At 31.2% G+C, this 26,680-nt stretch overlaps 1 protein-coding gene across 1 annotated transcript in view; it reads right to left on the reverse strand.

The window, feature by feature from the left end:
- Nucleotides 1–1,232: 1,232 nt before the first annotated feature.
- LOC113558640 (POU domain protein 2-like) overlaps nt 1,233–26,680 on the reverse strand; it is a 37,873-nt gene continuing 12,425 nt past the window's right edge. The window contains exons 3-8 of the mRNA XM_026964132.2: nt 9,718–9,774; nt 8,211–8,329; nt 2,780–2,911; nt 2,523–2,705; nt 2,126–2,438; nt 1,233–2,050 (exon numbers count right to left, since the gene is read on the reverse strand). Coding sequence (XP_026819933.1) covers nt 1,461–2,050; nt 2,126–2,438; nt 2,523–2,705; nt 2,780–2,911; nt 8,211–8,329; nt 9,718–9,774 — 1,394 coding nt within the window. The 3' untranslated portion in view covers nt 1,233–1,460. The remainder of the gene's footprint in view (nt 2,051–2,125; nt 2,439–2,522; nt 2,706–2,779; nt 2,912–8,210; nt 8,330–9,717; nt 9,775–26,680) is intronic.

A 26,680-nucleotide genomic window follows, 5' to 3' on the forward strand; every position in this document is an offset into this window, starting at 1 on the left:
TACCTAATGTAGAGAGGCTGATAACACTAATGCATATAATATTATTCCCTACGACTATAAGACTATATTTTCATTGTATGGGATTGATAATGTTACCAACAATTTGTTGAAACCAAACAAAAATTGATTTGTTCTTTATAATATTCCTGGTGATGGTTTTAATCCCTGGTTATTGTTTAGGTTATGGTAAAACACTCAATGGAATCATTTCAAAATAATAACTGGCAAATAATCACTAGGACTTAAATTATGATAAGAATTGATTAATGACTACACAATTGCCTTACAGACAAGACTTTAGGAACTTTTGTGAAATTAATAAAAAGGTGGATTTTAATGATATGTGAATTTAAAAAAAAGTTTCATATGCTGTGAATGGACCCAAAAACCGATAGTTATTGATTTTGAATTTAGTTTTATTTAATTTGAACAGATTAAAAATAAAAAATGAAAATGTATTAAATCAATAGGTTCAAGTTATAAAGTCACGCTAATAAAACACAGCAAACAATGAATTATGAAAATTGTTATTGTCTCCTTAAATGTTTTATATTTTAAATTCTTCTTCAAAAAAAAAATTGTACTTTTTTTCAAGTCTCCAGGTTATGTATTTGTATAATTTTAACATCATTGACACTATCAGAGTGTACTTGACCCCAAAAAAATCCACCACCTGCAATGGTGTAACAATGAAAAACGATAACAAATTTAACATACATAGTGTTCTGCAAGACATTGATTGGTGGTTTTTCAAGACTAATAACTCTGAATATTTTAATACTATAGTTCAATACAATTTTTAGATTATTATAATAATCACTTACACGTATGAACTATCACTAAACAGTTTTATCGAAAACACATTATAAAAAAAAAAAAATACTTACATATAAATTAATTAACAAAAGAAAGAGCGCTTGTTAGCACAAAAAAAAAACTTAAAAAGTTTGATTTTCAGATCGACAATGACATTATTTTGATTAATCCCCAAATTTAATTTTACTATTTACAATGTGAAAAGAAATTAAACATTTCACTAACATTGTTACAACAGATCAAAAAAAAAATATATACTTATCTAAATTAAAGTTACTAAGTATTATTAATTATTAAAATACTAAACACTATTACTTTGTTTGTTGCAAAATAATAATTGTATGTACAAACTAGTTATAAACAGATGTAGGTATACATATATTATAATATAAACATTATATTGTTATAAATTAAATCATTATTGATTTACTTAATTAAGTATTGCGAGGATAGATCTTTTAATTGTTTTTATTTTTAATTATTTGTTTCAAATAGGAATTTGTTGCCAATTTTCAATATGAAAGTCAATACAAAATTTTATGTGACTAACAGAGTGATAATTTGCCATCAATAGGAGCCCTGAAATATCTACGTTGGCCGAGCTCATCAAATCCATTGTTTAGGGACGATGAGATTGACCAATGTCACTCACTGTTACTTTGATGGTGATGATGGTGATGATGACCTCCAATCGACGGAGAAGATACAAGTGCCAATGGATGTCCTGGAGAAGTTAGCATAGGAAACATGTCACTCTGGTTTTGTACTGACATCGAAGCGGTAAACATATCCGTGTTGGTAGATGTAGTTTGACCAGCCATTGTTGTTGTTGGCGGATTAATGCGTTTCTCTTTTTGCCTGCGGTTGCAGAACCATACACGAACCACTTCTTTTTCCATCGATAGGTTATCGGCCAATATAGATATTTCTTCAGATGTAGGCTTGGGATTTGCTCTAAATGCTTTTTCTAGAGAATATCTTATAGACGTTTCAATGGACGTGCGTTTTTTGCGACGTCTTCCGATTGCTTCTGGTGTTGTCAGAGGATTACACAAAGCACTAGGATTGGTCATTGTACTATCAGCATCTACAAGCCACTTTTGCAACAGTGGTTTTAGCTTGCACATGTTTTTAAAAGACAAATTCAACGCTTCAAACCTAGAAATTGTTGTTTGAGAGAAATCATTGCCATACAGTTTTCCCATTGCAAGGCCTACATCACCTTGAGTAAAACCTAAATAGAGAATTTGTAAAATCAATAAAATATACAATTTTTTTTTTTTTTATATGCTAAATATAATATTCTTACCTAATTTAATGCGTCTTTGCTTAAAGAGTTTTGCAAACTGTTCTAATTCTTCGAGATCAGTGGTATCATCAGTGCTGGTCTTGGTTTCTGCCAGTCGGCTTAGAGCGGCTGCTGCTGATGGATCCAAGTCATTATTAGATGATTGGGTCTGAGCAGAGTGTTTAGAATGATGGGATGGTGTTGATGAACCAGCTGGACGTGTCGATTGATTTGGACCATTGCCAACTGGAGAATGCTGATGGTTGTTAGTCATATTTTGAGCCTGTTGGATCTGCTGTAGTTGAAGTGATGCTTGAGTCAATGCTTGGTGGACCTAATTTTTACATGGTGTTATTATTAATAAACAGTCAACAAATACAAATATAATAATATGTAAAATAATTTTAAATTAAATTACTTGATTTTGAAAAAAAAATGGAGTCTGGCTCTGATGTGTTGCTGTGGACTGTCTCATTAATAAATATTGAATTTGTTGCTGGAAAAGTGCTTGAAGTTCTTGAGGTGTAAGAGAAGATTGACCTCCGGGAGGACTCCCGATCAATGGATTACTTTGCGGTGATAACACTCCCAATCCAGGAATCTATAAAGTATTCAAAACATATTAGATATGGGTTTTATATGTTTAATTAATATAATATATATTAATTATTTTACCTGTGCGAATTGCTGACTGTGTAGTGCAGCTAATGGATCACTGCCACTTGTTACGTTTGCTGAACAATTTCCCGATGGTCCGGTACTGCTAACGCCTGAGCTCGAAGAGCTACCAGAATGTCTGTGCGAAACCTGAAAAAATAAATAAAACTGTTCAAATATTGAAACATTCATTGCTTCCCAAGAAACATATTTTTTTTTATGAAAATATACAAATCATTGTCCATAAAATAAATTGATATTTCAATATTATTAATATGATATAGTGCTTTGAAAATTAAGTTGAAAAACAAAGAGACAATCATACTGGGATTTCTGAAAACCTACATTAGTAAAAATTATGCAAATATTACAGAGGCGCAAGTGCACTACAAAATCGTGTAAGAAATCGTGTACAATGTGTGAGTAAACATACATAATTTATAACGATTCATTTGAAAAATAAAACATTAGTAATACAATACGAAACGAAATTTAAAGGATTAATAAATTATTATAGAATTACTCGAATGTCGGACTTACTCAAACAGAAATAAAAGAAAAAACAAACCAAATCTCCAAATATTATAGTTAATGTACCGATCACGTTTATTTTGAAAATAATAAACTCGTGGTTTTAAACAAATATCTAATTGTGTGAAAATATTTATCGCAAGTAACGCGAACCGATTAACGGAAACGCAATCTGAAGAAATAAACTAAACAAAATAATAATGTTTTATTATTATTTTTTTTAAAAAAATTAAAAAAAAAGTGTTTGGTGATTTCTGGGTGGGGGACACTGTTATTTCTCGGAAAATTTAAATCTAATACGCCAAACGACAAGTGGAAAACGTTTTGCTGGCGAGTCACACGTCATTATAGTCGGTCGGTCGTCGCAGTTACGCGAGTATTGGCGCGAAAAACGAAAAAAAGACATCGAAAGTTGGCCGCCCGTGTGCTATGTCTCGCTCGTTACACGCAAAAGTTTCATCGTCGTCAGTGTGCGTCGTGCCGTCGTCGTGCGGTAGGTACACATGTGTATATACATTTAATGCCACGGCGATTTGTCGAATGATTTTTCGATCGTTTCGTCTACAAATGTTTCTGTCGTCGTTCGCATTATAATAAATGTATATTATGACGTATAATTGTGTATATGTTTTAATAATAATTGTGTATGATGATAACGTGCGAGCGACCGACGACGACGCGCGGAAAAACGAAACTGGAAAATAACGACAAACGCGGCGGCGGAGGATACGTGACATTAGACGAGGTCAGCGACGGCGGTAAGTAAGCGATCTAATAATAATAATAATAATAATAGTATACAAAATGATACACATTACATATAATAATATGTGTAAAATATACGAAATTGTAACACAATATACACAATAATGTCGTATCCGATAGACAATTTGGATGGATAGGCAAAAGCGCAATACGAGAAAAAAATAACGAAATTATTATTATCGTGCGTAATAAACACACACACACACACATTAGTTATTTACACCGAAAAAACTATGAGTTGTTTTTTGTAACCGAACACCGGCTGCCAGGTTTTTATCGAGTTTTTTTCATTATTTCGTTATAGGTGTATGGAGAATAGGTGGTACACGCGTCGCGTCGGTGGCACGCGATCGTCATTATTATTATTATTTTTATTATTTTTATCTCAACGGTTTCACAGTTTTCCCTCCGTTTTCTCGTTATCTTTTTGCGTGTTAATTGCAAAAAAGATACCGCGAGCGCGTTAATCTCTCTAAAAAAAATAAAACCCTACGACGCGAATACATCTCGACTGCTGATCGTCGATACGGATAGAAAAACAGTGCACGCACACACGTTAGGGTGCTCAGATTTTAAAAATAAAAATACGGTACAAATTGTGATTATGTGTTATGCATTCCAATTTATCCTCCAACATCAGGTATATCCGTCTTGTTACAATGCTATTCTTAAATAACCAAAGGTAGTTTTCTATAATTAAAATTAAATGTTGCTATTGTTGACTTGTTCCTAAGTCCAAGTAATCGATTGCTTCGGTTGCCAAACTACAATTATTATTATTGTGTTTAGCGAAGTGCTCAAATTAATAAATCTTAACCTACCACGAATCACGATTTTATTTTTTTATGATAATAATTGGATTTTGGTAATTGATGAACAATTTTCTCGAAGAAACGTAAATCTAACATAAATAACAGAATATACAATTTATCATTTTTTTTTTATAAAAGAAATAATTAAAGGACAATAATTATGAATTATATACGTTATAATTGAAAGAAAATGTTAACTTTTTTCTTACTACGGTCTGAACACTAAAAAAATATATGTATAACACATGACGTCTAAACACTCTAAAAGTACACATATACACAATACGCGTATATATACGTGAGTATAGATTCTGGTAGGAAGTGTGGTGTATACTATACTGGTGTGTATATATAATAATAATTGACACGTCCGACGGCGACGAGAGAGAAAACCTTTTCGACGAAAATAATAATTTGCAATAGCCGCCATCTTTACCGACGACTTTTACCGTGACCAGGAAAAGCCATTAGGAAGAACGTTCGGGCTTTATTACGGCGGGCGTTGACAACGTGGCGGGGTGGCGCAGAGGAGTCTATATTGGTACCTACGCGTTTCGCCAAAGTTATTAATCAATTCCTATCAACCGGTAGGTATATACGGCGGGTGTGTGAGTGTGTGTCATTGTTTTTGTTGCCTCGTCGAACGAATGATGTCTTTATAAAAGTGTGCGCGAGCGCGAATATATATGACGGCTGTCAAAATTCCTTTTATTTAATTATAACTTATTTCCCTCGTCGATGCGCGGTGTTGTTTTTGGGATGGGCGGCCACGTGCGCTCTAGGAGGTAAGGCATTCGACGGCGCGGCGGTTAACACCAAACTTTCGACGAGATCTAATGAAAAAAAAATAATCATTCCCCTAATATACCCTCCATCCCGCAGTCACCACCCACAAATATCGATTTTTCCAAAATGCGTATAATCATATAATATAGTGTGGAGATGCGCGAGTATATACGTAAGCGGAACACACCTCTTGTCTGTGACAAGTATAATTATATAATGCAGGACAACGATCATATTAAACATGTATAGTTTCGTCGTATAAAAACATACAGAACGAGTAGTAAACAATAATATATTTAATTCGACCAGACAGACGCTGTCTTTTTGAATTATCGTGTTGGCGTGTTTATATAATATATACATTTGTATTTCGTTCCGATTATTTTTAATATTAATGTTACGTTCGCATTTATTTTATCGGCCAAAATTCTGTCGTATTTTTACCCATGAGATTTCTAAAACAAATGATAATACGGTGTCACGACAAAATCGTAGGTATACGTTTCAAATGGAAATTCAAGATGGTAAATTTCGCATTTGAATTTTAAATTCGTATGCGGCATATAATCTAGGATGTTGAGTAAAAAAAAATAAAATTGTATATAAATTGCAGATAATATAATATAATATGGTATTCGATAAGTTATATTATGTGTGTAACTGTGCAAGACAGTTCATATGTGTGTTTTATTGTGGATACATATTCGATGAGTTCCCATATATTACATATAACACACACAGCATGTTTGCTGAAATCGAAAGGGGCTATTTTTTTGCGCCTTTTATGAGTTTTTTATTTATTTAAATAGCATACGTCGGGCCCTTATTTTGACCGCAGTTCGCACTCTTTTTGAGCTAGACTATATTAAAGAAGGGTCGAATATTAGATAGCCTCGAGCCACACATATTATGTATAATATATATAGGAAACCTATCGATGTATAATCTTCAATAGACTGTAAATGTTTAAATATTCGGACGGAAGTAGTCTGACGCGTATATCAAAGGCATGTTGACCGGACACTCGGAATACATTACAGCGTTTTAAGGCATCGTATTATTATACAATGAAAACAGATCAGACTATACGCGTATAATAATATGTATACACCGTCTAACCTATATATTAGGCGTGTGGAAAATTACCATTCGCGTATATATCATATATATTATATTATATTATATTATATAACATACATTATACATAAGTGCTTTGTGCGTATAATGTTATAAGTCCGAAAATTATTAATACATCACATTAGAAATAAATATAGACTGTGAAGCCGAATATAACGCAAGAGAAAAATGTACGCTCACAGGATAATTTTTTCCAAACGACTTAAATAATTATCGAGCCTGTGGGTTAACGCCCCCTGCACATGAGCGCAGTAATGCAGTATACATATCATATATGGGATATGATATTATAATATATTATACATGAAAATATATGTGTATGTGTGTGCGCGCGCGTCAGTGTGTGTTTACCATAACACAATATATAGAAAACGTCAAACATATTGTGCGCGCGTCGTTATTACAACCGCCGTCGTGATTTCTCTGCACGAGCGTTATTGTACGAGAAATTATAAACGGATACCTACGCGTAATTAGTGGCGAGCGTGGAATTTATTAAATCGTCGGGTAGCAGCAGTTTGTGCGCCTCTAATCACGCACGTCCCCCGGGGCTCCGGTAAAACACCTAACGACAAGGCGTAAAACAAACACCACCCGACACTTTATGGTCGACTGCGAGGTATATACATAACACGTGATATTAAACCGCGAGCAAAGCCCGTTTTTTGTTCTTGTGACGTTTTAATATTACAATCATTATTATCCACATTTTGTTGGCGAGTGCGTGCGCGTCGTTATTATAGGTACACGTACACACGCGGGACCGATGGTTATGTTGCATAGGTAGGTACATAATATGATATTATAATATTATAGGTAGGTACGCCGTAATATTCGCAGCGATCGAGCGACCTGTTAGGATATCGTGTGCTCAAGTGTTGAGAAACACAATAAACGTACAATCCGTCGTACCTTGTGTGCCTATACAACACAATGTGGGCGTAATCTGTAAGCGCATTTCACGAACAATCATTGAGATTTGTGATAAATACGGTTAGTTTTAAATATCGAAAGTATTTTAATATCGTGTACAGATATTTCGATCGACGATATTATAATAACTCATAACAATTAAGTTTTGCAAGATTTGTCTAACTAAATCCAAATTTTCGTTTTTACTTTAAGTACAGCTGACGATTAGATTATATAGATAACCTGTTAGCGTAATGCCGTTATGCACAATGTGTGCAGTTTTAAATACAAATAGTGAAATATATTCAAATGTGCTATTTCCTATATATTTGAATACACAGCTGTTATTAAATGTATGAGTAATAAAATGAAATAGGTATATCATCTTATTTGAAAAAACTATGTTTCCAACTAAAAAGCGCTTCATAAAAAATATCATTCGTAGGAGTTGTGTAGTGAATATTTTTATTTGTTATATCTACAACATGTACTTCATTAAAATTTACCAAGTTTAATGCTCCAATTCTATCTGGTGATCCATCCGAGTTGAGCAACAAATCACTTCCAGTACTGTCCTCGCTGTGATCAACGATATCTTCCACCCTTTCCTCTTCACCATTATCATCTATAACACAAAAGATAATATTAATCATAGTTTTATAATGAAAAAAAAAATCGTTCCATAACCGATTTTAAAGTTTTAACAAGCTTCATACTAGACATTAGTATATTCAATTTATACATAAATCATTTGATGTACAATACTTTTATTGTAGCTTGGCTCGTGCACGAAAGGGGTGTCATTTGCCACGAGCCTCACCCTTTTTTTACAAAAGGGTTTAAAAAAATGATTATCGAATAATTTACGCTTCTATAATACAGCATCATGATTGGGCCGATGATGAATCGTGTGCGGGGATAAAAGATGATTATAAAAAACTAACCCCGCATCTAAGTCATGCACTTTTGCAATTGGTTAGTTATGCAAACGAGGGTTCGCTTTGAACATGGCTTCCAACTACCCTTTTTTAACCCATTGAATGCGTGTACACACGCCCAATTTATAAAGCCAACACAATTTTTCTAGTTTTACTGACGTTTCAATTTTACTCGGTTGTAATCTTTAAATTATAGTTTCATTAATAAAACAGATTATATTATACATTATGTTAACATTTTATTTTTATATTAAATATGATTTTTAATGATTATACAGATGTAATTTTTTTATATTATAAATATTATATCTACATGACTAGGTACATCCTATTATAATTAGGACTGAATTGTGATGACCATTGATATTGAGGGTTGCACCAGATTTTATACCCAATCAGTAATATCAGATCCTCTCTTAATTATGCTGGTGCCCGTATGACTAGTTTTGTTGAATATAAATAAAATAAATATAGTTTTAAGTGTACTCACTAATGTTAAAATTAGGACAAGTTTTGAACATTTTTAAAGCTAGAAGTATTATTATCTTTACACACAAATGAAAATCTTGCTGAATCACTTTTACCCCTATATGCGGGCTAAATTGTACTTTTTACTACGAAAAATAAATTTCGTTCAATGTCAATCATGAAAGAAATATTTTCCCATAAACGATTAGGGGTTAATTTTAAAGCCAAAAATATAGTTTTACGGGTTTACGAGCACACAAATTGAGCCTATGCTGTGTGCAGTTTTTATATTATATGCAGAAATATAGGGAGCGAATCTTTTTTACCCCATTTTCACCCTCTTATATGGTTTTACATTTACTTGAATTTAACCCCTGATGTTATGATCGAGGTTAAACCAGATGAGCTGTATAATATTCACTATACGACATTGTTATTTATCAAATTCATTATTTTATAAGTATGTAAAATATACACGGTAACTACGTATAATATTGTATAGAGTAAACATGTATACAAAATATTCAGAATATTCTTACCTAAGTAGTGTATACTACTTACCAAACATAATCTACATAATCTATAGATATAGTATTTCTAAACTTACCTTCTTCTGGAGTTGGTGATTGAGACTTGGCACTTTTAATACTCTCGGCATCAGTACCTGTAAAAAAAAGAAAATTATTATCATTACACTATTAAATTTCATGCTATAAAGAGGGGTCTGTTTCAAAGGGTTGTGAGCTCGTGCTATGTGTTGTGTTGTGATCATGTTCTTCGCGCGTACACTGCCTAAAGGGAATCGGTCGAGATTTTTTGAATAGAGCCGGCACGAGATATTATACAAGGACCCGATTTATAAACACATTTCCTATTGTTACGGGACGTGACCAAAGCGGTTATAAACGAAGGGTAATCTATTGATAAAATACAGCACGTGATATCAGGAGCTATACTTTTTTTTATATATTTTTAACAATTTCCAATTATATATTTAAATCACTTATTTTTTTATACATAGTAAAAGGTATAATATGTATATAATATAATATATAAATATTCTTAAGGAAAAATTCGAGATATATTTTCCCATGGGTAAATTTAAGTTTGTTAATGATCAAAGTTAATAAATAAGATCGTTTAATTTCTAAAACTAAATTCTACTCTTAATTTCCCAACAGACTTGAAATATCAAACCTATATAAAATAAAATGTATAGTAAAGAAAAACTTTTATTTATACATTTTTTCATGTCTGACAATAACTCTGATCACGTTTTCACAATATTAATACAAATGGAAATTCGTTGAAAATAAAACATGAAAAATCTAATAGCAGTTCCTATACCTAAAAATGACCACAACGAACGTATGAAAATTCACGAGTTTCATAAGAAAGACTTAGGGATTCACAAAACACATTGAACTATTATACAAGACGAGTGAAAAAAGATAAAGGCCATAAGTAGTATGTATTCCCAAGGGTGACATTTCGTGTTCGAAAGTGCGATTTAGTCAGAAGTGATGTGTCTTATTTATACGAACGTATAACGCGCCAAAAAAGACAACCCGAACACCCTATGGCCATTTATTACGTTTAACCTCAGTGGACTATATTTTTTTTTTATAGGGGACCTCTTATTTGAGGGGAAACAAACACGAAAGGTGATGGGAAATTTAAATTTATACACCAAAGCGTCTGTCGAACGAGTCCAATAAGTCAGTTAAATATAAATAATGGTCAGTCGTTATAGTTGGTCAATTTACCTCTGAAATTCCACTTTTGAATTTTATACCAAGGCCATATGAATTAATAATTTCCTCGCGGTCAGTATGTATGTACATTTGACAACAAGGGTGGAGCTGTCTATCAAGTCTGTCTTTAAATTTGACGAATCGTATATGCAACTTTAACCTAATAAAAAATTCAAGACCACGTCTATTACACATATTACTGAATTACTGACGAATTACTGATAGTGGATATTCAACTCAAATCAAATGCTGTTTTTAAAATAATATACTTTTGAAAGTAATAAAAATAAAACCTATTTATAAGTTATTAACATTAAAAATGTTTGGTTTTATTGGATACTTCTATAAAAATTAAAAAATGTTTACATATTTAAAATTTTAAAGGTATAACATAATATGAAACGAAATACTCAAAATAATATAAAATACTAGAATAATATACCTATAACTATGAGCATACTTTGTAGGTCATAATAATTAAAATACACTGACCCAACAATAAAAAAAAAAATGTAAAATATTGTCATATTGCAATATTTTACAAACACAAATAATGTTATTGAAATTTTGCTTTTTTGGTATTTATATTCTACTGATGTTGTAATTAATCACCAATCACATTATTGCAGAATTTTTAAGGTAGCTTTATAGGTTTATAAATGTATGTACTGATCATAGACATATTTGTAAGGTACAAATAATTTTAGGTTGGTCGTTTGAGCTTGTCTACAACGGACAACAATTATTTTACTCAGATACAAAAGGACCTTTTGATTTCACTAACTCGCAGAATGACTCATTTAGATATTGATCGTTGTTTGTGTGTGACATATTCTAATACCCTCGCAAATAAGAGCAACCGTGCATGCGTAATCCATATACATATAGGCGAAAAATCCCCAAAAATGAGGGTAGTTTTTGTCTCGAAACTGGATATATGTACATGGAATACATTATAGTAATACAGCTCTGTGAATGTTTGCCGCACGTATATTCATTATATTCCCCAATACATCGCAGATGTTGGCTCGGGGGCGGGCTATAATATAGGGGTCAGCAAATCTTGCATATACGAGTGAGCTGTAGTCTGAATCATTCACTGAAGGGAGAATAATTTGAATTGGTTTTTTTTTTTACGAAAAAACAAATATGAATAAATAAATAGACATCAGCAGTAAACTGACCAAAAAAGAAAAAATATAATTTGAATTTCCATCAAAAAAGAATATAAAATTTAGTATTTGCGAATACTATTTTAATAATTTAAGTATGGTTCAGCGGTTCACCCTAAACAAATAAATAGTATACATTAAAAATGAAAGGCTAAAATAATACCACCTTCTTATCTATACTGCTGGCCAAAAACGTAGGAATACCTATTTGATTTATTCTGGTCACTACTTCCATAACTAGGCTGTGTATAACAATATGTAAATTAAACAAAATATTTCAAACACACGGATTATCACGATACTCGGCGGTATACATATTCCACGCGCGTGTGGCTTATAATATTTAGTAGGGTATTAAAATTGGAAGGATGTATTATGGTTTGTGTGTGTGTGTGTGTGTGTATATATATTTTTGCATTATATATTTCCAATAACACCAGGCTACCATTCATTGTGAAAATATACATCATACAAAATACCACCAGCAGTTTTGAAAATGCCGATTCAGGGTCGATACGGACATTTAAAATGTATATTTTATTATTGTACATATTATAATCTTCCGACACATGTGCACCGCGTACTATTTATGTATTATATGCTAATCCAGCGCTGACCACTTCGTCTGTATCTCAGGTAGAAAGAGCGATTTCTTTGAAAATAGTTTGAATACACCTTAGCACCTGACAAAAGACTGCTCTTACGCTCATACACGTTGACCTGCAGATATTCTTGTATTATAATAATTTCTACAGTGAAAAAACGTGACCATAACTATATTCTTAAAATAAAAATAAATTTTATTTTTCCTTGTAATAAATTTAAAAAGCATAATAATTATATGTAAAAACAGGCCTGTATAATATATTAAATCCAAGTATATTTTATATTTCAGTTTTCTTTAGTAAGTTGACAAGAACTATAGTTTTTTTTCCCTCTTCATAACTCCCTTTTCAATTATTTCCCATTAACTATTTCATTATGGTGTCCACTACTACACGCGTACAAGTTATCAGCCCCTTCCAAACACCCCAAACGGCAAACTCTAAAGGCCGTTAATAATAAATATCTATCCTCCCCTACCTCAGACATTAGTTGAAAGTTCTTCATTCCCTAAACTGAGAACCAACATGTGCACAACAGTTCCGTCATCTTGGAATCGAGTAGGTATATATTATTAAACGATGATAAAATTACTCTTATTGCGACAAAATTGTAAATACTATAAATATTATATATATATATAAGTAAAATGATACAATTTTTCTAATGAAAATTAGAAACTTAAAGAGTTACGGATAAGTTCGTATTACATTTTATTAAATTCAACAATCAAGAATACAAAATAAAACAACATATATTAAAATACGATACAAACAATGTAGTTATCATAATCGTACAAGCAATAAGTATCGACTTCGTGTCTATGACTGGTCACGTAATATAGAAGAAAATAAAACGTATTAGGAAAGAATAATTTATATTCCTTATAATAAAACTTTCTCCAAGTTAAATATTTTATTTTAAAGTAACTTAGAAAGCGAACTATCATAGTTTTAAATTATAAGCGATTTAAAAATTGGAAATACAGTTATTATACCTAACACATAATCATATACCTAACAAAAATATTATGCTAAACAGCGTGTAATTGGATACTTGCCATTGATTGAACGGTACACATGATTGTATGAGTCAATAACATTTATGTTTACATATTTGACAATAGATAGTTAAATTTTTAAATTTTGTTTGTTATTCGTATACGCAAAATACTAAAATGTAAGCATTTTATTGAATAATATTTACTATTTAGGTTATCCTAGTCATAATAAAGAATAAAAACTTACTCGGATAAGAAAAATATTTAGTGATTTCAATAAAAGGTTCCATCGTTTCTATTTCGATTAATACTAGTCATTAACATAAAACACGAGTGTATTACAGGAACAATATTTACGGATCGAACGGTTCATAAACACTTAACTTGCTATACTATTCAAAAATATATTTGGACCTAATTTTGATGTTATGTTATCCCCTCCTACGTTCAAAATTTTGGTTTTTATTTGTGTATGTATACAACGTTACACATTTTTATTACCTACCTAAAATGTAGTTTCTCTACCTACTCGATGCGTTCAATTGTGTCTCAAAATTCCTGATGAACAAAATAATATACAAAAATCATCCCAAAACATTTAACGTGAAACACAATTTGGGTGTTTGACACACGTACCATACGTCAGTGATTCGTATTTCAAAAACACCTAATGTTTTATTCAAAGAGGATATTAAGAAGTAAAATATAAATACTGAGTATTGATAGTAATTTATACAATGATTATTGTTATAATTTTTTTTTTTTTACGTATTATTCATAAACAAATACGCTAACTAGACAAATTTAATAATAGAATCAAACCATACTTAATATAAAATAAAAAATATTAAAAATGGAACATTAATGTATTAACAATTTGAGAAACCCTGTAAATCCGCATGCAATCCTTCAATTCATACGGCTTTACACGTTCCAAAAATTCTTGGTATCCTGCTGATTATTTTTGAATAAACATTTTACAATTGAATTTATTTGATATTATTACGTGATGCTTTTTTCTTTGATGTCGGTACCTATTTTACTTATCAATAGTACCATAATATAGCTTATATATAGTAAGTTATCTTCCGGTTTTTACCAAAATCGTTTTTAGCAATCATTCTTTACTACTAAAAAAATAAAATAAATTGACCCTCACGTCACAATATTGCGACGTTACTCATTTCACGCCTTTTAAACACGATCACTCGCCCTTGGCAAAATACAGCTTATTTATGATATCCGCACGCTTGCGTATAGTACTTATTTAACGAACAGTCTACTTTAAAAACATTAGAATGACTTAATCCTAATCATAAAAATGTAGTCACTAGAAAGTACAGAATATTTTAATTAAATTTTATGAATATAAGGAATGTACAATAAAACACACAATGTTATCAATAAAAATAATATTTCCTAAAAATTATCTAGTTATACGAAAAATTATTCTCAAACAGAACAATAATACTTGTTGAACTTGGGTTTATCGTTCAGTCCATTTAACTACTACACATCGTTATGTAGAGGGGCTAAAAACGGTGTAGAAAATCTGAACAACTAGAGACCTAAAACGAAAAAAAATGACCGAATATAAAAAGGGGTGAATGATACACAAGCACGAGTTTATGATGGCATGTTTTCATCGTATTACAAGATGTGCCACCCTCGCATACTCGTTTGTTTTTTTATGCGCTTTTCGCATGTCTGCACATATAAATCAGAGATTCGTAACACCTGCTGTTGAAATGCAATAGTCCCTTAATATATATATATATAAAAAATTATACTACCGATATCCTTGCAATGTCTACATTTACAAGGCCCACCTCTTGTATATCCCATGCAATCCAAGATATTTTCATTGTTTTTTTTTCTTTTTATTCTAGCTCTCGATTACTTATAGACCGTTCTTTTCAATAGCTGCAGGTGTGTTAAAGTGTGCATAACTAATTTATAAAATTCAACTAGTTATAATAATTCACCATTTTTATTTTTGCAATAAAATTTTAATTTATTTTCACTCGAATAATTGTTGTTAAGTTTTCAACACCATTTATTTCATTATTCATGTGTATATCTAAATTATTAAAAAGGATGTCAAATAACAAAATGGTAGATCACGTTCAGTTTCTATATTTTATTATGCTCGTGTCACGTGACAAAATTTCCCTTTTTATTATTACCTGTATATTTAACAGAAGGGTTGAATGTAAGTAACGCATGCCGACATAGCTTGTGCCAGCAGTAAACCCTTTCGCAGTATTTTCAATCAATGAATAGCGAAATTGTTTATATTATATTATGGTACGTGTAACATTACCTACTCTCTTTTTAACATGTTGAATTTAATGCGCAGTAGTTGTTTTTCTATTCAAAAGGGGTGAAAAAAAGCACCCTATTGGCTCGAGCTATTTATTCAGCTCTTTTATTCATTTTCATATACCTGCTTTAAAAAGGGTAAAAAAACGGTTGGTTCTACCACCTGCGTCACGTGCTTGTGTCGAAATGCACACCCTTTTTTGTCATCGAAAAATGTATTTGTAAAAAAAATATGTATTATAAACTTAAGATCCCGGGGTGTTAGAATGCTAAGGAGGAAGTGAAAAATTAAAGGGAGGTTCATTAATTCAACAATATTTTTCTCGTAACGGATTTTTCAAAAGTACACAATGTAACAATGGTATCCCTTTGCAAAAGTAGCCTATAAAAACCGTTATGCAAAAAGGGGTTGACGATTGTAAGGGTTGACGATATGGTAATTCGTTACCTGATTGGTTTATGTAGTTCAAAGAAAAAAACAAAATGGTGATTTACAAATAAAGTTGACAATAAGTTTATAAAAATAATTTCTGTTATAATGTTACTTATTTTTATATGCTAAAAGTTAGTATATAATAAGTATTAACGAAATAAAGTTCACTGATGGAGTCAACAAATTCGTGTTAAGTGAACTTTTCAACGTTAAGACGAAAATAATTCAATTTTTCGCTTAAAAAACGTAATTTAAATGCCATTGACCAACCCTAAAATACGTTTTATACACAGACTTATAGGTTTTTTGTATTGTCCACCGTAATCGAATTTTGGCCGGACCCTTTCGCACGTTTCTTTAGAGTTTTACTTTAAGTGCCTTTCAATTTCGCACCCATTTACCCAAGTAGGAGTTTATTTTCTAGCTAAAAAAGGATAAAAAAACAACCACTTGGCCTTAACAGCTGTTGGCGAGTACAGGGTAAATAAATAATAGGAAGTGAATTTATTTCTTTTGTTTTGTTCGATTTCGAAATGATAAAAAAAATCATTCAGAATTCCGAACACAGTCTTTGACGTTTTTCAAAGGGCTGAGGTCAACTACTCAACTATATATATATATATAAAAGTGTGTGTTTAAAAAAACCAGTCACATAATTTGAACTAAATCCGATTGAAATGTAAATAGAAATAATTCGGCGGCCAAACATTGGGCATAGAGCGAAAACGATGAATTCGTGCTTGTGTGTTCAGTGTTCCCTCAATAATCTAAAGCAGCCAAGGGAGTAAAGATGGAAAATAGGAATTTCAAAAGGTCAGTGAGGAACAATAATACGAGATAAGAAGAGACATGGCAAAGGGCAGATAGCGTGGATACAAAGGCCAGTGAATTGGAAAAAGGGGTATGTTAAAAAAACCGTCCGATGATTGAATACACATATATATGATATATACATATATATATTCTTCGTGTCCTCCCCCAATTTACTTACGAGTACATATTGTGAGATTCTAGGAGTAGAAGAGGGATGTCATATGTTTTTTTTCTCTTTGACCATAGCTTTTCTGAATTTAATTCTATTAAAATACCAGTCTAACGCTTCGTGCTATAGTGTTTGAAGTTTTAAATAATACCAAATGAAAATACATTAAGCAAACATATTTATACATGAATATTTTATATATAATATATATTTAAATACACGATACCTTTTAATACAATAATACAAATAATATAAACTGTAAAAATTTAGAGATGTTTACCTGTTATTTATTGATTACTGTTAAGTTATTTTGAAATCTAATGTATTCAGAATACAAAACACTACAAAATGGAAAGTCAAAGTAATTTTCGTATTTTTAATATGTTTTTATATTCTTAGTTCTTGTCTTAACCGTGGGACAAAGCGTATGGGTTTTCGCAATAAGTACCGATTGTTCGTATGCCGACGGCACAACGCTTTCTTAATTGTTTCGCTGATCAACTTATACGCATAGGCTTCATTAGAATAATAATAACATTATAGGTATTATTATTATGATTATTTGAATAGCTAGACCGCTATTTTTCTTGGGCACTGTTTTGACAACACAGGTTTTATTGCGTAATCCTTGTGCACAACGTGTGTATCACACGTATCACATTCATATTCATTCCTCGCTAATATATAAATTGATCGACAAATTGCCAACACATTCTTTTCATTTTACTTACAATTCACTAATAAGCTAACGTGTATAATAATTAACACGTAATAGGAATATAGATAGAAATAATTAGACCGCACAGCACAGTATGACGTATTTCATAAAATAACGCATAGCACATATGTTAAGTACAAAACAACTGTACTTTTTTTTTTTATCGAATTTTAAGATTGAAAATAATTTTAATTATAATATTAATTTATTAGTTATTACATACAGGTACCTATTTATTATTTAAATTATAATACGTAACAATATTTTGAAGAAATGACGTATTATCATATCGTAAATACTGTTTCGTAAAAATTATTATTAATTAATTTTTTTTTTCATCACGTACCAATAAACAGGATTGTAAGAATTATATACCAACCTAATAATTTATTGTCACGATTACGCATTTTATTTTGATTTTTTTCTTACATTGTACATCATGATAGTTTATAAGCATGCACCCGTGCTATCTTGCTATTATAATCGTGAAAAACGCTGTCTTGATTTACACGCAGGATTTTTTTTTATTCAAGTTCTACACGGATATATGCGTTTTTAGGATGGACCCATTGTGCTGAGTTATACCTACTGGTCTTTTTTATATGCACGCAATATCGAATGTATTCTTTCTAAACCAACACAGCTGCATTATTTTTTTCCGCATTTTTTTTTTGTGCTTGGTAAAAATCATACTACCCCCCACATAACACGCACACGCACACGCGCACACACACACACACACACACACACACACACACTAACAGTTTACACAGAACAATCACAATCGGCATGACATGTGTGTCTGACATTAAAGATACATTGGCGCAGATATATACAATATGTATAAACGGTAGAATGAAATCTAAGAAATGTTACGTGAGCATAACCTGGTTTACCGCGAAAGATAAGTAGGTTTAAGAAAAGGGGGTAAAAAACGTTATTAAAAAAAATCGATTGTTGAATGTTTAACGGAAAATACACAACGAATACATCGAATACATTTTACTAAAACGGTTAACCCGATTGGTCTTGCATGGTTTTTTGTATATAGGGTCTATATATTGAATACAAAAAAATAGGGATCGAATAAAATGGCTGTTTTAGTCGGGAAGGGTTACACATTATGTTAATAGGGTAACCGTCTATCATTGGTAATTTTTATTAACGGAATCGAACAAATGGCGCTGGGGTACAAAATTTCCGTTAGTGTGTATATATAAATTATTTTTATTTTTAAAATAAAGTTTTTTATAACTATTTATGCCTATACGTATTTAATATATGTTAGCGTTTAATTTTAGAGTATAATTTATGATTTACAATTAAATAAATTATATATACATCATAACATTTCAGTAGGTAAGGCAGTCGTTTTCTGTTGATTGTCTATCAATGGATAAATGATTATAATTCATAATATAATATAAGGTTACTTGTATTATGGTACAAGAAAAACGAAAAAATTATAAATCTGTATAAGGTTAAAAAAAAGTCTCACGCATAAATAATGATAAACAGCTGATCTTGAATGTATTTAATGATATTTCATATTTTCCTGTTATTCAAAATACTACCCCGAACAATACTTTCCGATTTTTTGGTTTTTATAAAAAAAAATTAGGGGACTTCACAAAAAAATAAAATCCGGAACCACTTATCTTTTTAACCCTAAAATCAAGTTATTTCCGTACCTACATATACTACGGTAGGGGGTCAATCTCCCCCAGAAACGAAAAAAAAACGGCGGCATATTTTTATAGTGTAAAAAATATCCAGTATTACGCAAAAAACAGTAATTCCCACGAAAAAATGTCCCCATTTAATAGTGTACAGATTTTTTTTAAAGGGGGAATCGCTTAATTCAGGTTAAAAATATTTTTTTTTTAGTATTATTAATTCAACGGTACCTATAATATACATTATACACGTATATATTATATATATAGAGATTTTTTTTTTTACTCAAGTTAGGAATATATTTTGGGGTTAGTTTTTTAGTAAAAAAAACGAGTTCTCACGGTTTTATTTTTATATCACGCAAAGGTAGTGTTAATTTTTTCTACGGTTATTGTTTGCAATAGATTTTTTTTATAAAAAAAAGAAATGTTCCCGTATGGATGATCGGTTTCCAAAAGAGAAATTGCCGGTGTTATCCAAGGGTATGTTCGGTTATGTATATATGACGACAAAATACTCGTGGGTATTGGATTCGCCAACACCTGACAATTTTGACGAAAAAAAGAATGAATAAACTCAAACGTGTTTTCGTATTTATATAATCCAGAAAAAAATACAACCCAGATAACATCATCTTATATTTTTTTTCCATATTATATTATTTATTTTTTTCATTACTTCTGTCTCATAGTATTGAATTAACAACATTTGAAACTGTCAAATAAATGATAAACGAATATTTTTTATGACAATAAGTACTGATACTAATATTTTTGGTAATATAAACTAAAATCATTTATTGTATTTTAATAGTTTCTCAATAGTACATAAATAAGCACAAATGTATACATACACAAAAAGTTTTTTTACCTTATACGCAATTTAACTTAAAAACAATAATGCATATATAATAGATACCTATATAATTTGTATCTTATCGAAATATTTAAAATGATCGACGTAATTCTAATCGAAATTGTAATTCCTTTATGCCTAGGTATTATGTTAAAGTTATGCAAGTACAAAATATAATTGTATCAACTCAATTTTTGACACCACTGCACATTTCATTCGTTTGTGATATCATCATTAGTTAGAAAGATCGATTATAATTTTTCATGTGAGGTAATTCGATACATTGTCACAGGCAACGGTTCGTTTAATCGGCCGCGTCTTGGTCGATTAAGCGACGACGGCACATTCGTCATCGGACACGGGGGTGTGCTCTTCCGACACGAAAGCGCATATAGGTGTTTTTTAACGCAAGCTTTACGGTTCGAAAAATTCCAAGTGAAAAATACAGATAGAGAGATAAAGAAAAACCATGTAATCGCAGTGACCTGTAAAAAAGTCTGTACGTTTTTTTTCACGACAATTTTTTCCGCGTTTTTCACCGTCGAATAAGCACATACAGCGGCAAAGGCATTGAAGATATTGGTGTTTACACAAAGGCAAAGGCCTCGAGCCCCGGCTGGTAGTAAAAACAAACAGAATTCCCAGAACTCCTCCCGAATACAATTTCTGCACCGTGTTTGACTTATTTTTATTATTAAATTTTCTGTTCCGGAGTCGCTCCGGGGCGTTTCTATCCCGACCCGCCGGCTGTATGCACTACAAATCCTGACTGTTTTCTAATAAAATGATACACACACGGGCGCCGTGTAGTTTTTAGCTCTTGCGTATACGTTATTCGATTTTCAGAGGTCGTCTAGTTCATTCTTACTGCGGCGTTTTTCTTTCTTTCGAGACCGAATATTATTCGTACCGTATATAATAATAATAATAATAATAATAATAATAATAATGATAATAATGTATACACACATAGACCGGCAAGGACATTGAAATGTGCAGCAACATCAATCAAACGAGATCGTTAGCTTGTACCGCGGCGCATATTCGGCAATTAGTCGGTGGCCGACGCAGGAGTCTCACGTTCCTCTTTTCAACCATATACATATAAGTTTGTTTCTTACCATCACATTATGCGTTTAATATTTACACTATTTATTTGGGTATTTTTTTTCTAAATCATTATTCAAAACGTTTAGCATAGTGTATAAAGATATGCTTCTCACGTAAGAATACACTTTCCAAGCAAGCACATAACCGAGGCAAACATTAATTGGTATCGTTAAATTTAGGTATTTTTGCTGGAGGGAATGCATAAAAACTTAACTGCGCATCATTACACCCTGTATAAATTTGCTAGATTTTAATGAACATTATACCTCCTTGTACAATTCTCCCACTGTAGTCACTACTGCATTGCAAGATACAAAAAAAAATTAGACACGTTGCAAACGCTGTCATGTATAAATGAAACCCTACCTGTCAGTAGGTGGATAATACAATACGCGTCAGTATTATGATTGGCAAATGAATATGTCAGACGGTTTTTTTTAAGGTTTTCATAAGCTCATTTATATCCGGTACGGGGGTGAAGGATTTATAATAAAAATTCAATTAAAAAAAAAATTAATAGGATTAGATTAAAGGGTATCGAAATTATATTAAAGGTTTACTCACCGCCTTCAAAAGGAATTCGATATTTTCTACTATACTGCAGGAAATGGTAATAAAGAAAAAAAGTTTTTGGGTGTCTGAAAATACGTGTACACGTTTAAAATGAATGTAATGTTGAGCCATTAAAGGAAATAATTATAATAGATTATTATTTATTCGTGATGTTATTTATTATAGTTTAATACTTAATCTAAATAAGAATTAAATATACATTTAAACAGACGCTATTTTTAAAATTTTACTTATTATAAACCGTTAATTTAGAATATACGTCCTAACGTTAGTTTGTATTACAATAAAATAAATATATGTTTTAGGAGTTACGGTACAATAAAACATTATTTAATTCTATTCAGCTTAAATACATTTAAAACCTAACAAGATGCATTTTTCCTATAAAAAGTGTACCATGACTCATCGTGTGAGAATTACATTTGAAATTTTATAATATTTATATTTTGACTGAGTCGGAAGTTTACAATTACATATTAAGGTCATATAAGTTGTAAGTAAAAAAAAGTATAAAATACTGGATGTGTCTTTACACAATACAATGAAGATGTTTTAATTTTTAGTAAAAATGAATTTTTAATAAAAGTAATAAACTATAGTTTAGTTATACATACACGTACAATGCATATTATAATTAGTATAATTTCAATGTCAATAGGCAAATAATTATATGTGTAATATGCATATATTATTAGAACATTGTAATACTATAATTATTGTTTGCAATATTTTAATTTACTAATAAATTGAATTATTTCTTATTTTTTTTCTTTATAGTATTTATAGGTGTATCAAAGTTGATTGTATATTATAATACAATTTTAATCGATGAACGTTATAGGACAAGAAAAATATACATGAAAAAAAAAACAACCCAAAATAACCTCTAACGTAGCTGAACCATTTTCTCCGTAGCAATAATAACAATAACATGGCAACTCGTGTGCCGTTATAGACGAAAAGTAGCTGGTACCTATAGCTAACCGAAAGCGTTTTATAAACGTCTATCGGGTCTATGGCGATCGTTTTAATAATAAATATAAAACAGACCCGAAAAAGAGAAATACGAAACCTATACGTGGGACGACAACGGTCTAATAGATTTAAGGTGAAAAAAACGACTTTGATATATAACTAGGAGCCAAATACTGCACACACGCAGTGACATAATAATACATATATATAAATATATTGAGTGTAAAGGAGGAAAAACGAAAAGGAAATTGAAGCGATATATTTTCGCGTGAGGGGTTAGCCGCCAGTCGTTTCGTTAATATGGAAATGGACGTGCAGCTATTATTGGGTTTCTCATTCCACGCCGCCCTTTTTGGATTTTTGAACGCGCGTGCGTTATGATTGATGCGGCGCGAATTATTACAGCCGGCGCGGGCGCACTCGCTCATTCGATGCAGATGATATCCAGGTGAAAGCACAGATATGGAAACGCCACCTTCGGAGTCGAACGCAACAACGAGCGAGGGCAACCCGTCGCGCAACTTTAATTTTTTTAAGTCCTGTTGGTCGTTTCTGTGAAAGCCTACCGAACACAGTTTGATTGATTATTTTATCAAAACAACTTTAAATAAATATTAAGGAACATATTATAATATTGTTGTAGAGCAAATGTTTTTTTTTTTTTTTGGGGGGGGGGGGGCGATCCCAATAAGACGTGTTTAAAATATCGTTTAGGATAAAGTAGACATTTTTTTTTTAACATAGGTATACTTGTTTTAATTCGTTTGTACGTGGAAACAATCGTTTAAAATAAAAATAAAATCCCACAGAAATTTGATTGCACTGCGCCTGACAGATAATATTATAATAATATGTAATTCAAGTAAACGTGAATTGTGCTTGTTAAAATATACATACATTTTGTAAGTAAATTAATAATATAATAAACAAATAAGTAACACATTAACAGAAATTATTGTCATTAGTATATTTGTTTATCTAATAGTATTAATTTTAATATTTGGATTCATTTATTATCATGTTACTTTATGGTGTAAGTAGTAACTGTAAAAAATTTTCAAAATTGTAAATTTACAAAACAATTTGCATTATTCAAGATTTTTCATACTAATTGTAGGTCAATAGTTGCACATTAATCATCTTTGTATACTTACTGCCTATATCGTAACGTATTTATGTGATACAATGTCATCATCAGTAATATTGTTATATAAATAGAGTAAATGAAAGTAATAAGTAATAAAATATAATATATTTATAGTACTTTTCAATTAAGTCTGTATAATCTTGAATATTCAAACTATTTTATATTTATCTAACGCCCACCAAAATAAGTATTCCAAATTCTAATCAAGTATATAATATGTTTTCTAATGTTTTATTCGATAAAACACTACCGAATTGCTCATGATAAATAACCTAATTATAATTATACAATTATTCTTAAAACAACACAACAACTGATTTACGTTAATATTGTTACTACCTACACATGTGATTTTTTTTATGTTTTCCGTTTATTTACATAACTATTTTATATTTAATTACATGTTATTCACATCATGAATTATAAAACATACATATGTACACTATCGCGTATTCGACCGATATGTGCAACTTGACATTATCGAAATAGTCTGTTGTACAATAGCAGTTGCAGCACGTGCAATAGTTCTTTGAATCGGTGTGCTCGGATTGAAGATGAGTGTACAAACCTATAAAATAAGGTAGGGAAAATAAAATACCCGTCTAGGACCAGTCTGGGGGGTACCGGCTTTAATGCAGTTGTGTAAAAAAACGTGACCAGACTGCAAGAACGTGTAGGAAATTGTCAACAAAATGCGCATACATGAATGGGAATTATATTGTTGCAGGGAGGAAAAAAAGAAAGAATTGTCCGTTTACAAGAATTTATTGTAGAATTTCCTAGTCCAGTTGAGAAACTGTGTTTGTTCGATGTGGTCCAGTAACGATTTTTTTTTTACATAATAGTACCTGTTAATTAATATATTTCTCGTACGTATTATTATAATTCATTATCGTTTCCCTTCCCCTTTCTGTATTTCCGACCCGAAGAAAGACATTAAAAATGAAATTAGTTTTTTTCTACGAATAGTTCTACTCCCACCATCTTCATAACATTAATTATGCTTTCGCTGTTACACGCAATATAATACCATGCATTTGCATAACTGATAATCAAGAGCAACATTAATGTACTTACTAGGTACACACTCGTTTCCGATATTGAATTTCTGCGTGCAAAAAAACTACACTATCTGAATCGTAATCTTATTCGGAATAAAAACAACGTGTGCATTTACGCGTTTTTATGTGCAATATACTACCATACACATTTATTACTAGGAATAAAATCGCGTAGAACTTTATATCCATATAAAAAGAAGTAATTTAAAATTAAATTAGATTTACGCTTGTCTGTATTAGACATGATTAATGAGAACGAGCCAGTTGTTCAGGTTTCAGTTATTTAAACAGTAGTGCAAGTCATTTTACATTTTTATCTTATTGGATTTATATGATGCAAAGATACATAACAAAAACACTAATTTTTTGTTTTTACATACCTATATGTAGCCTGAAACATTTGGTTGCATTAAGATATTTTGTATAACACATTTTGGGTGATTTAAATTAACGAGAGTACAATAAAATCACACGTTTCGGTTCATTACATTACTACGGGGAAGCCGGAAAGAAAGCAGACGAACAACCACCTCCCGAGAAGTTCGTGACATACCGAAACCATTAACTCGTGCTCAATACTGTATCGTTTCGGTTTAATAACGCAATTTGTCTTATACGGAAGATCACGATAATCTAATTAGATCAACATAAATATAGGTATGTTTTTACTGTTTGGAGAACTAGAAATTACTGATTGTTAAAATTTCGAAAGACAACAAAAATATCGACTATGGATTCTTAACGAGAGCAGAAAATATATCGTTTTTTTATCGAACCGAATTATTGGCACGGGAGTGAAAGTATCATATATAACATTATAATACACAACCGTTTATTGCTAATAATGAGCGTGAAATTCGGAGCCTAAAAATGTTTCAATTTTTTGTTTTGTTTTTATTTTTAATTCTGTATTACAATGCCAAATTCCATTGTCAAATATCATTCGGTCGTCTATCACGATTCGTCGTCTGCGGTCCAGTCGAAACAATACACGAAGCTACTACTTCATTATTTCATTATTTTTTCTTTTTCTTTTTTTTTTTTTGTTCCATAGACCTCTAATAGACTCTCATTAATCTGTGCCGTGTTTCCCACGGAGTTAATCCTTTTACTTGTACCGATTTTCTAATAAAAAAAAAGAAAAAAATCGGCACCCAACACTCATATAATATTCTTACACAATGCTTA

This window comes from Rhopalosiphum maidis, chromosome 1 (genome assembly GCF_003676215.2).
Source record: "Rhopalosiphum maidis isolate BTI-1 chromosome 1, ASM367621v3, whole genome shotgun sequence".
NCBI classification, from domain to species: Eukaryota; Metazoa; Arthropoda; class Insecta; order Hemiptera; family Aphididae; genus Rhopalosiphum; species Rhopalosiphum maidis.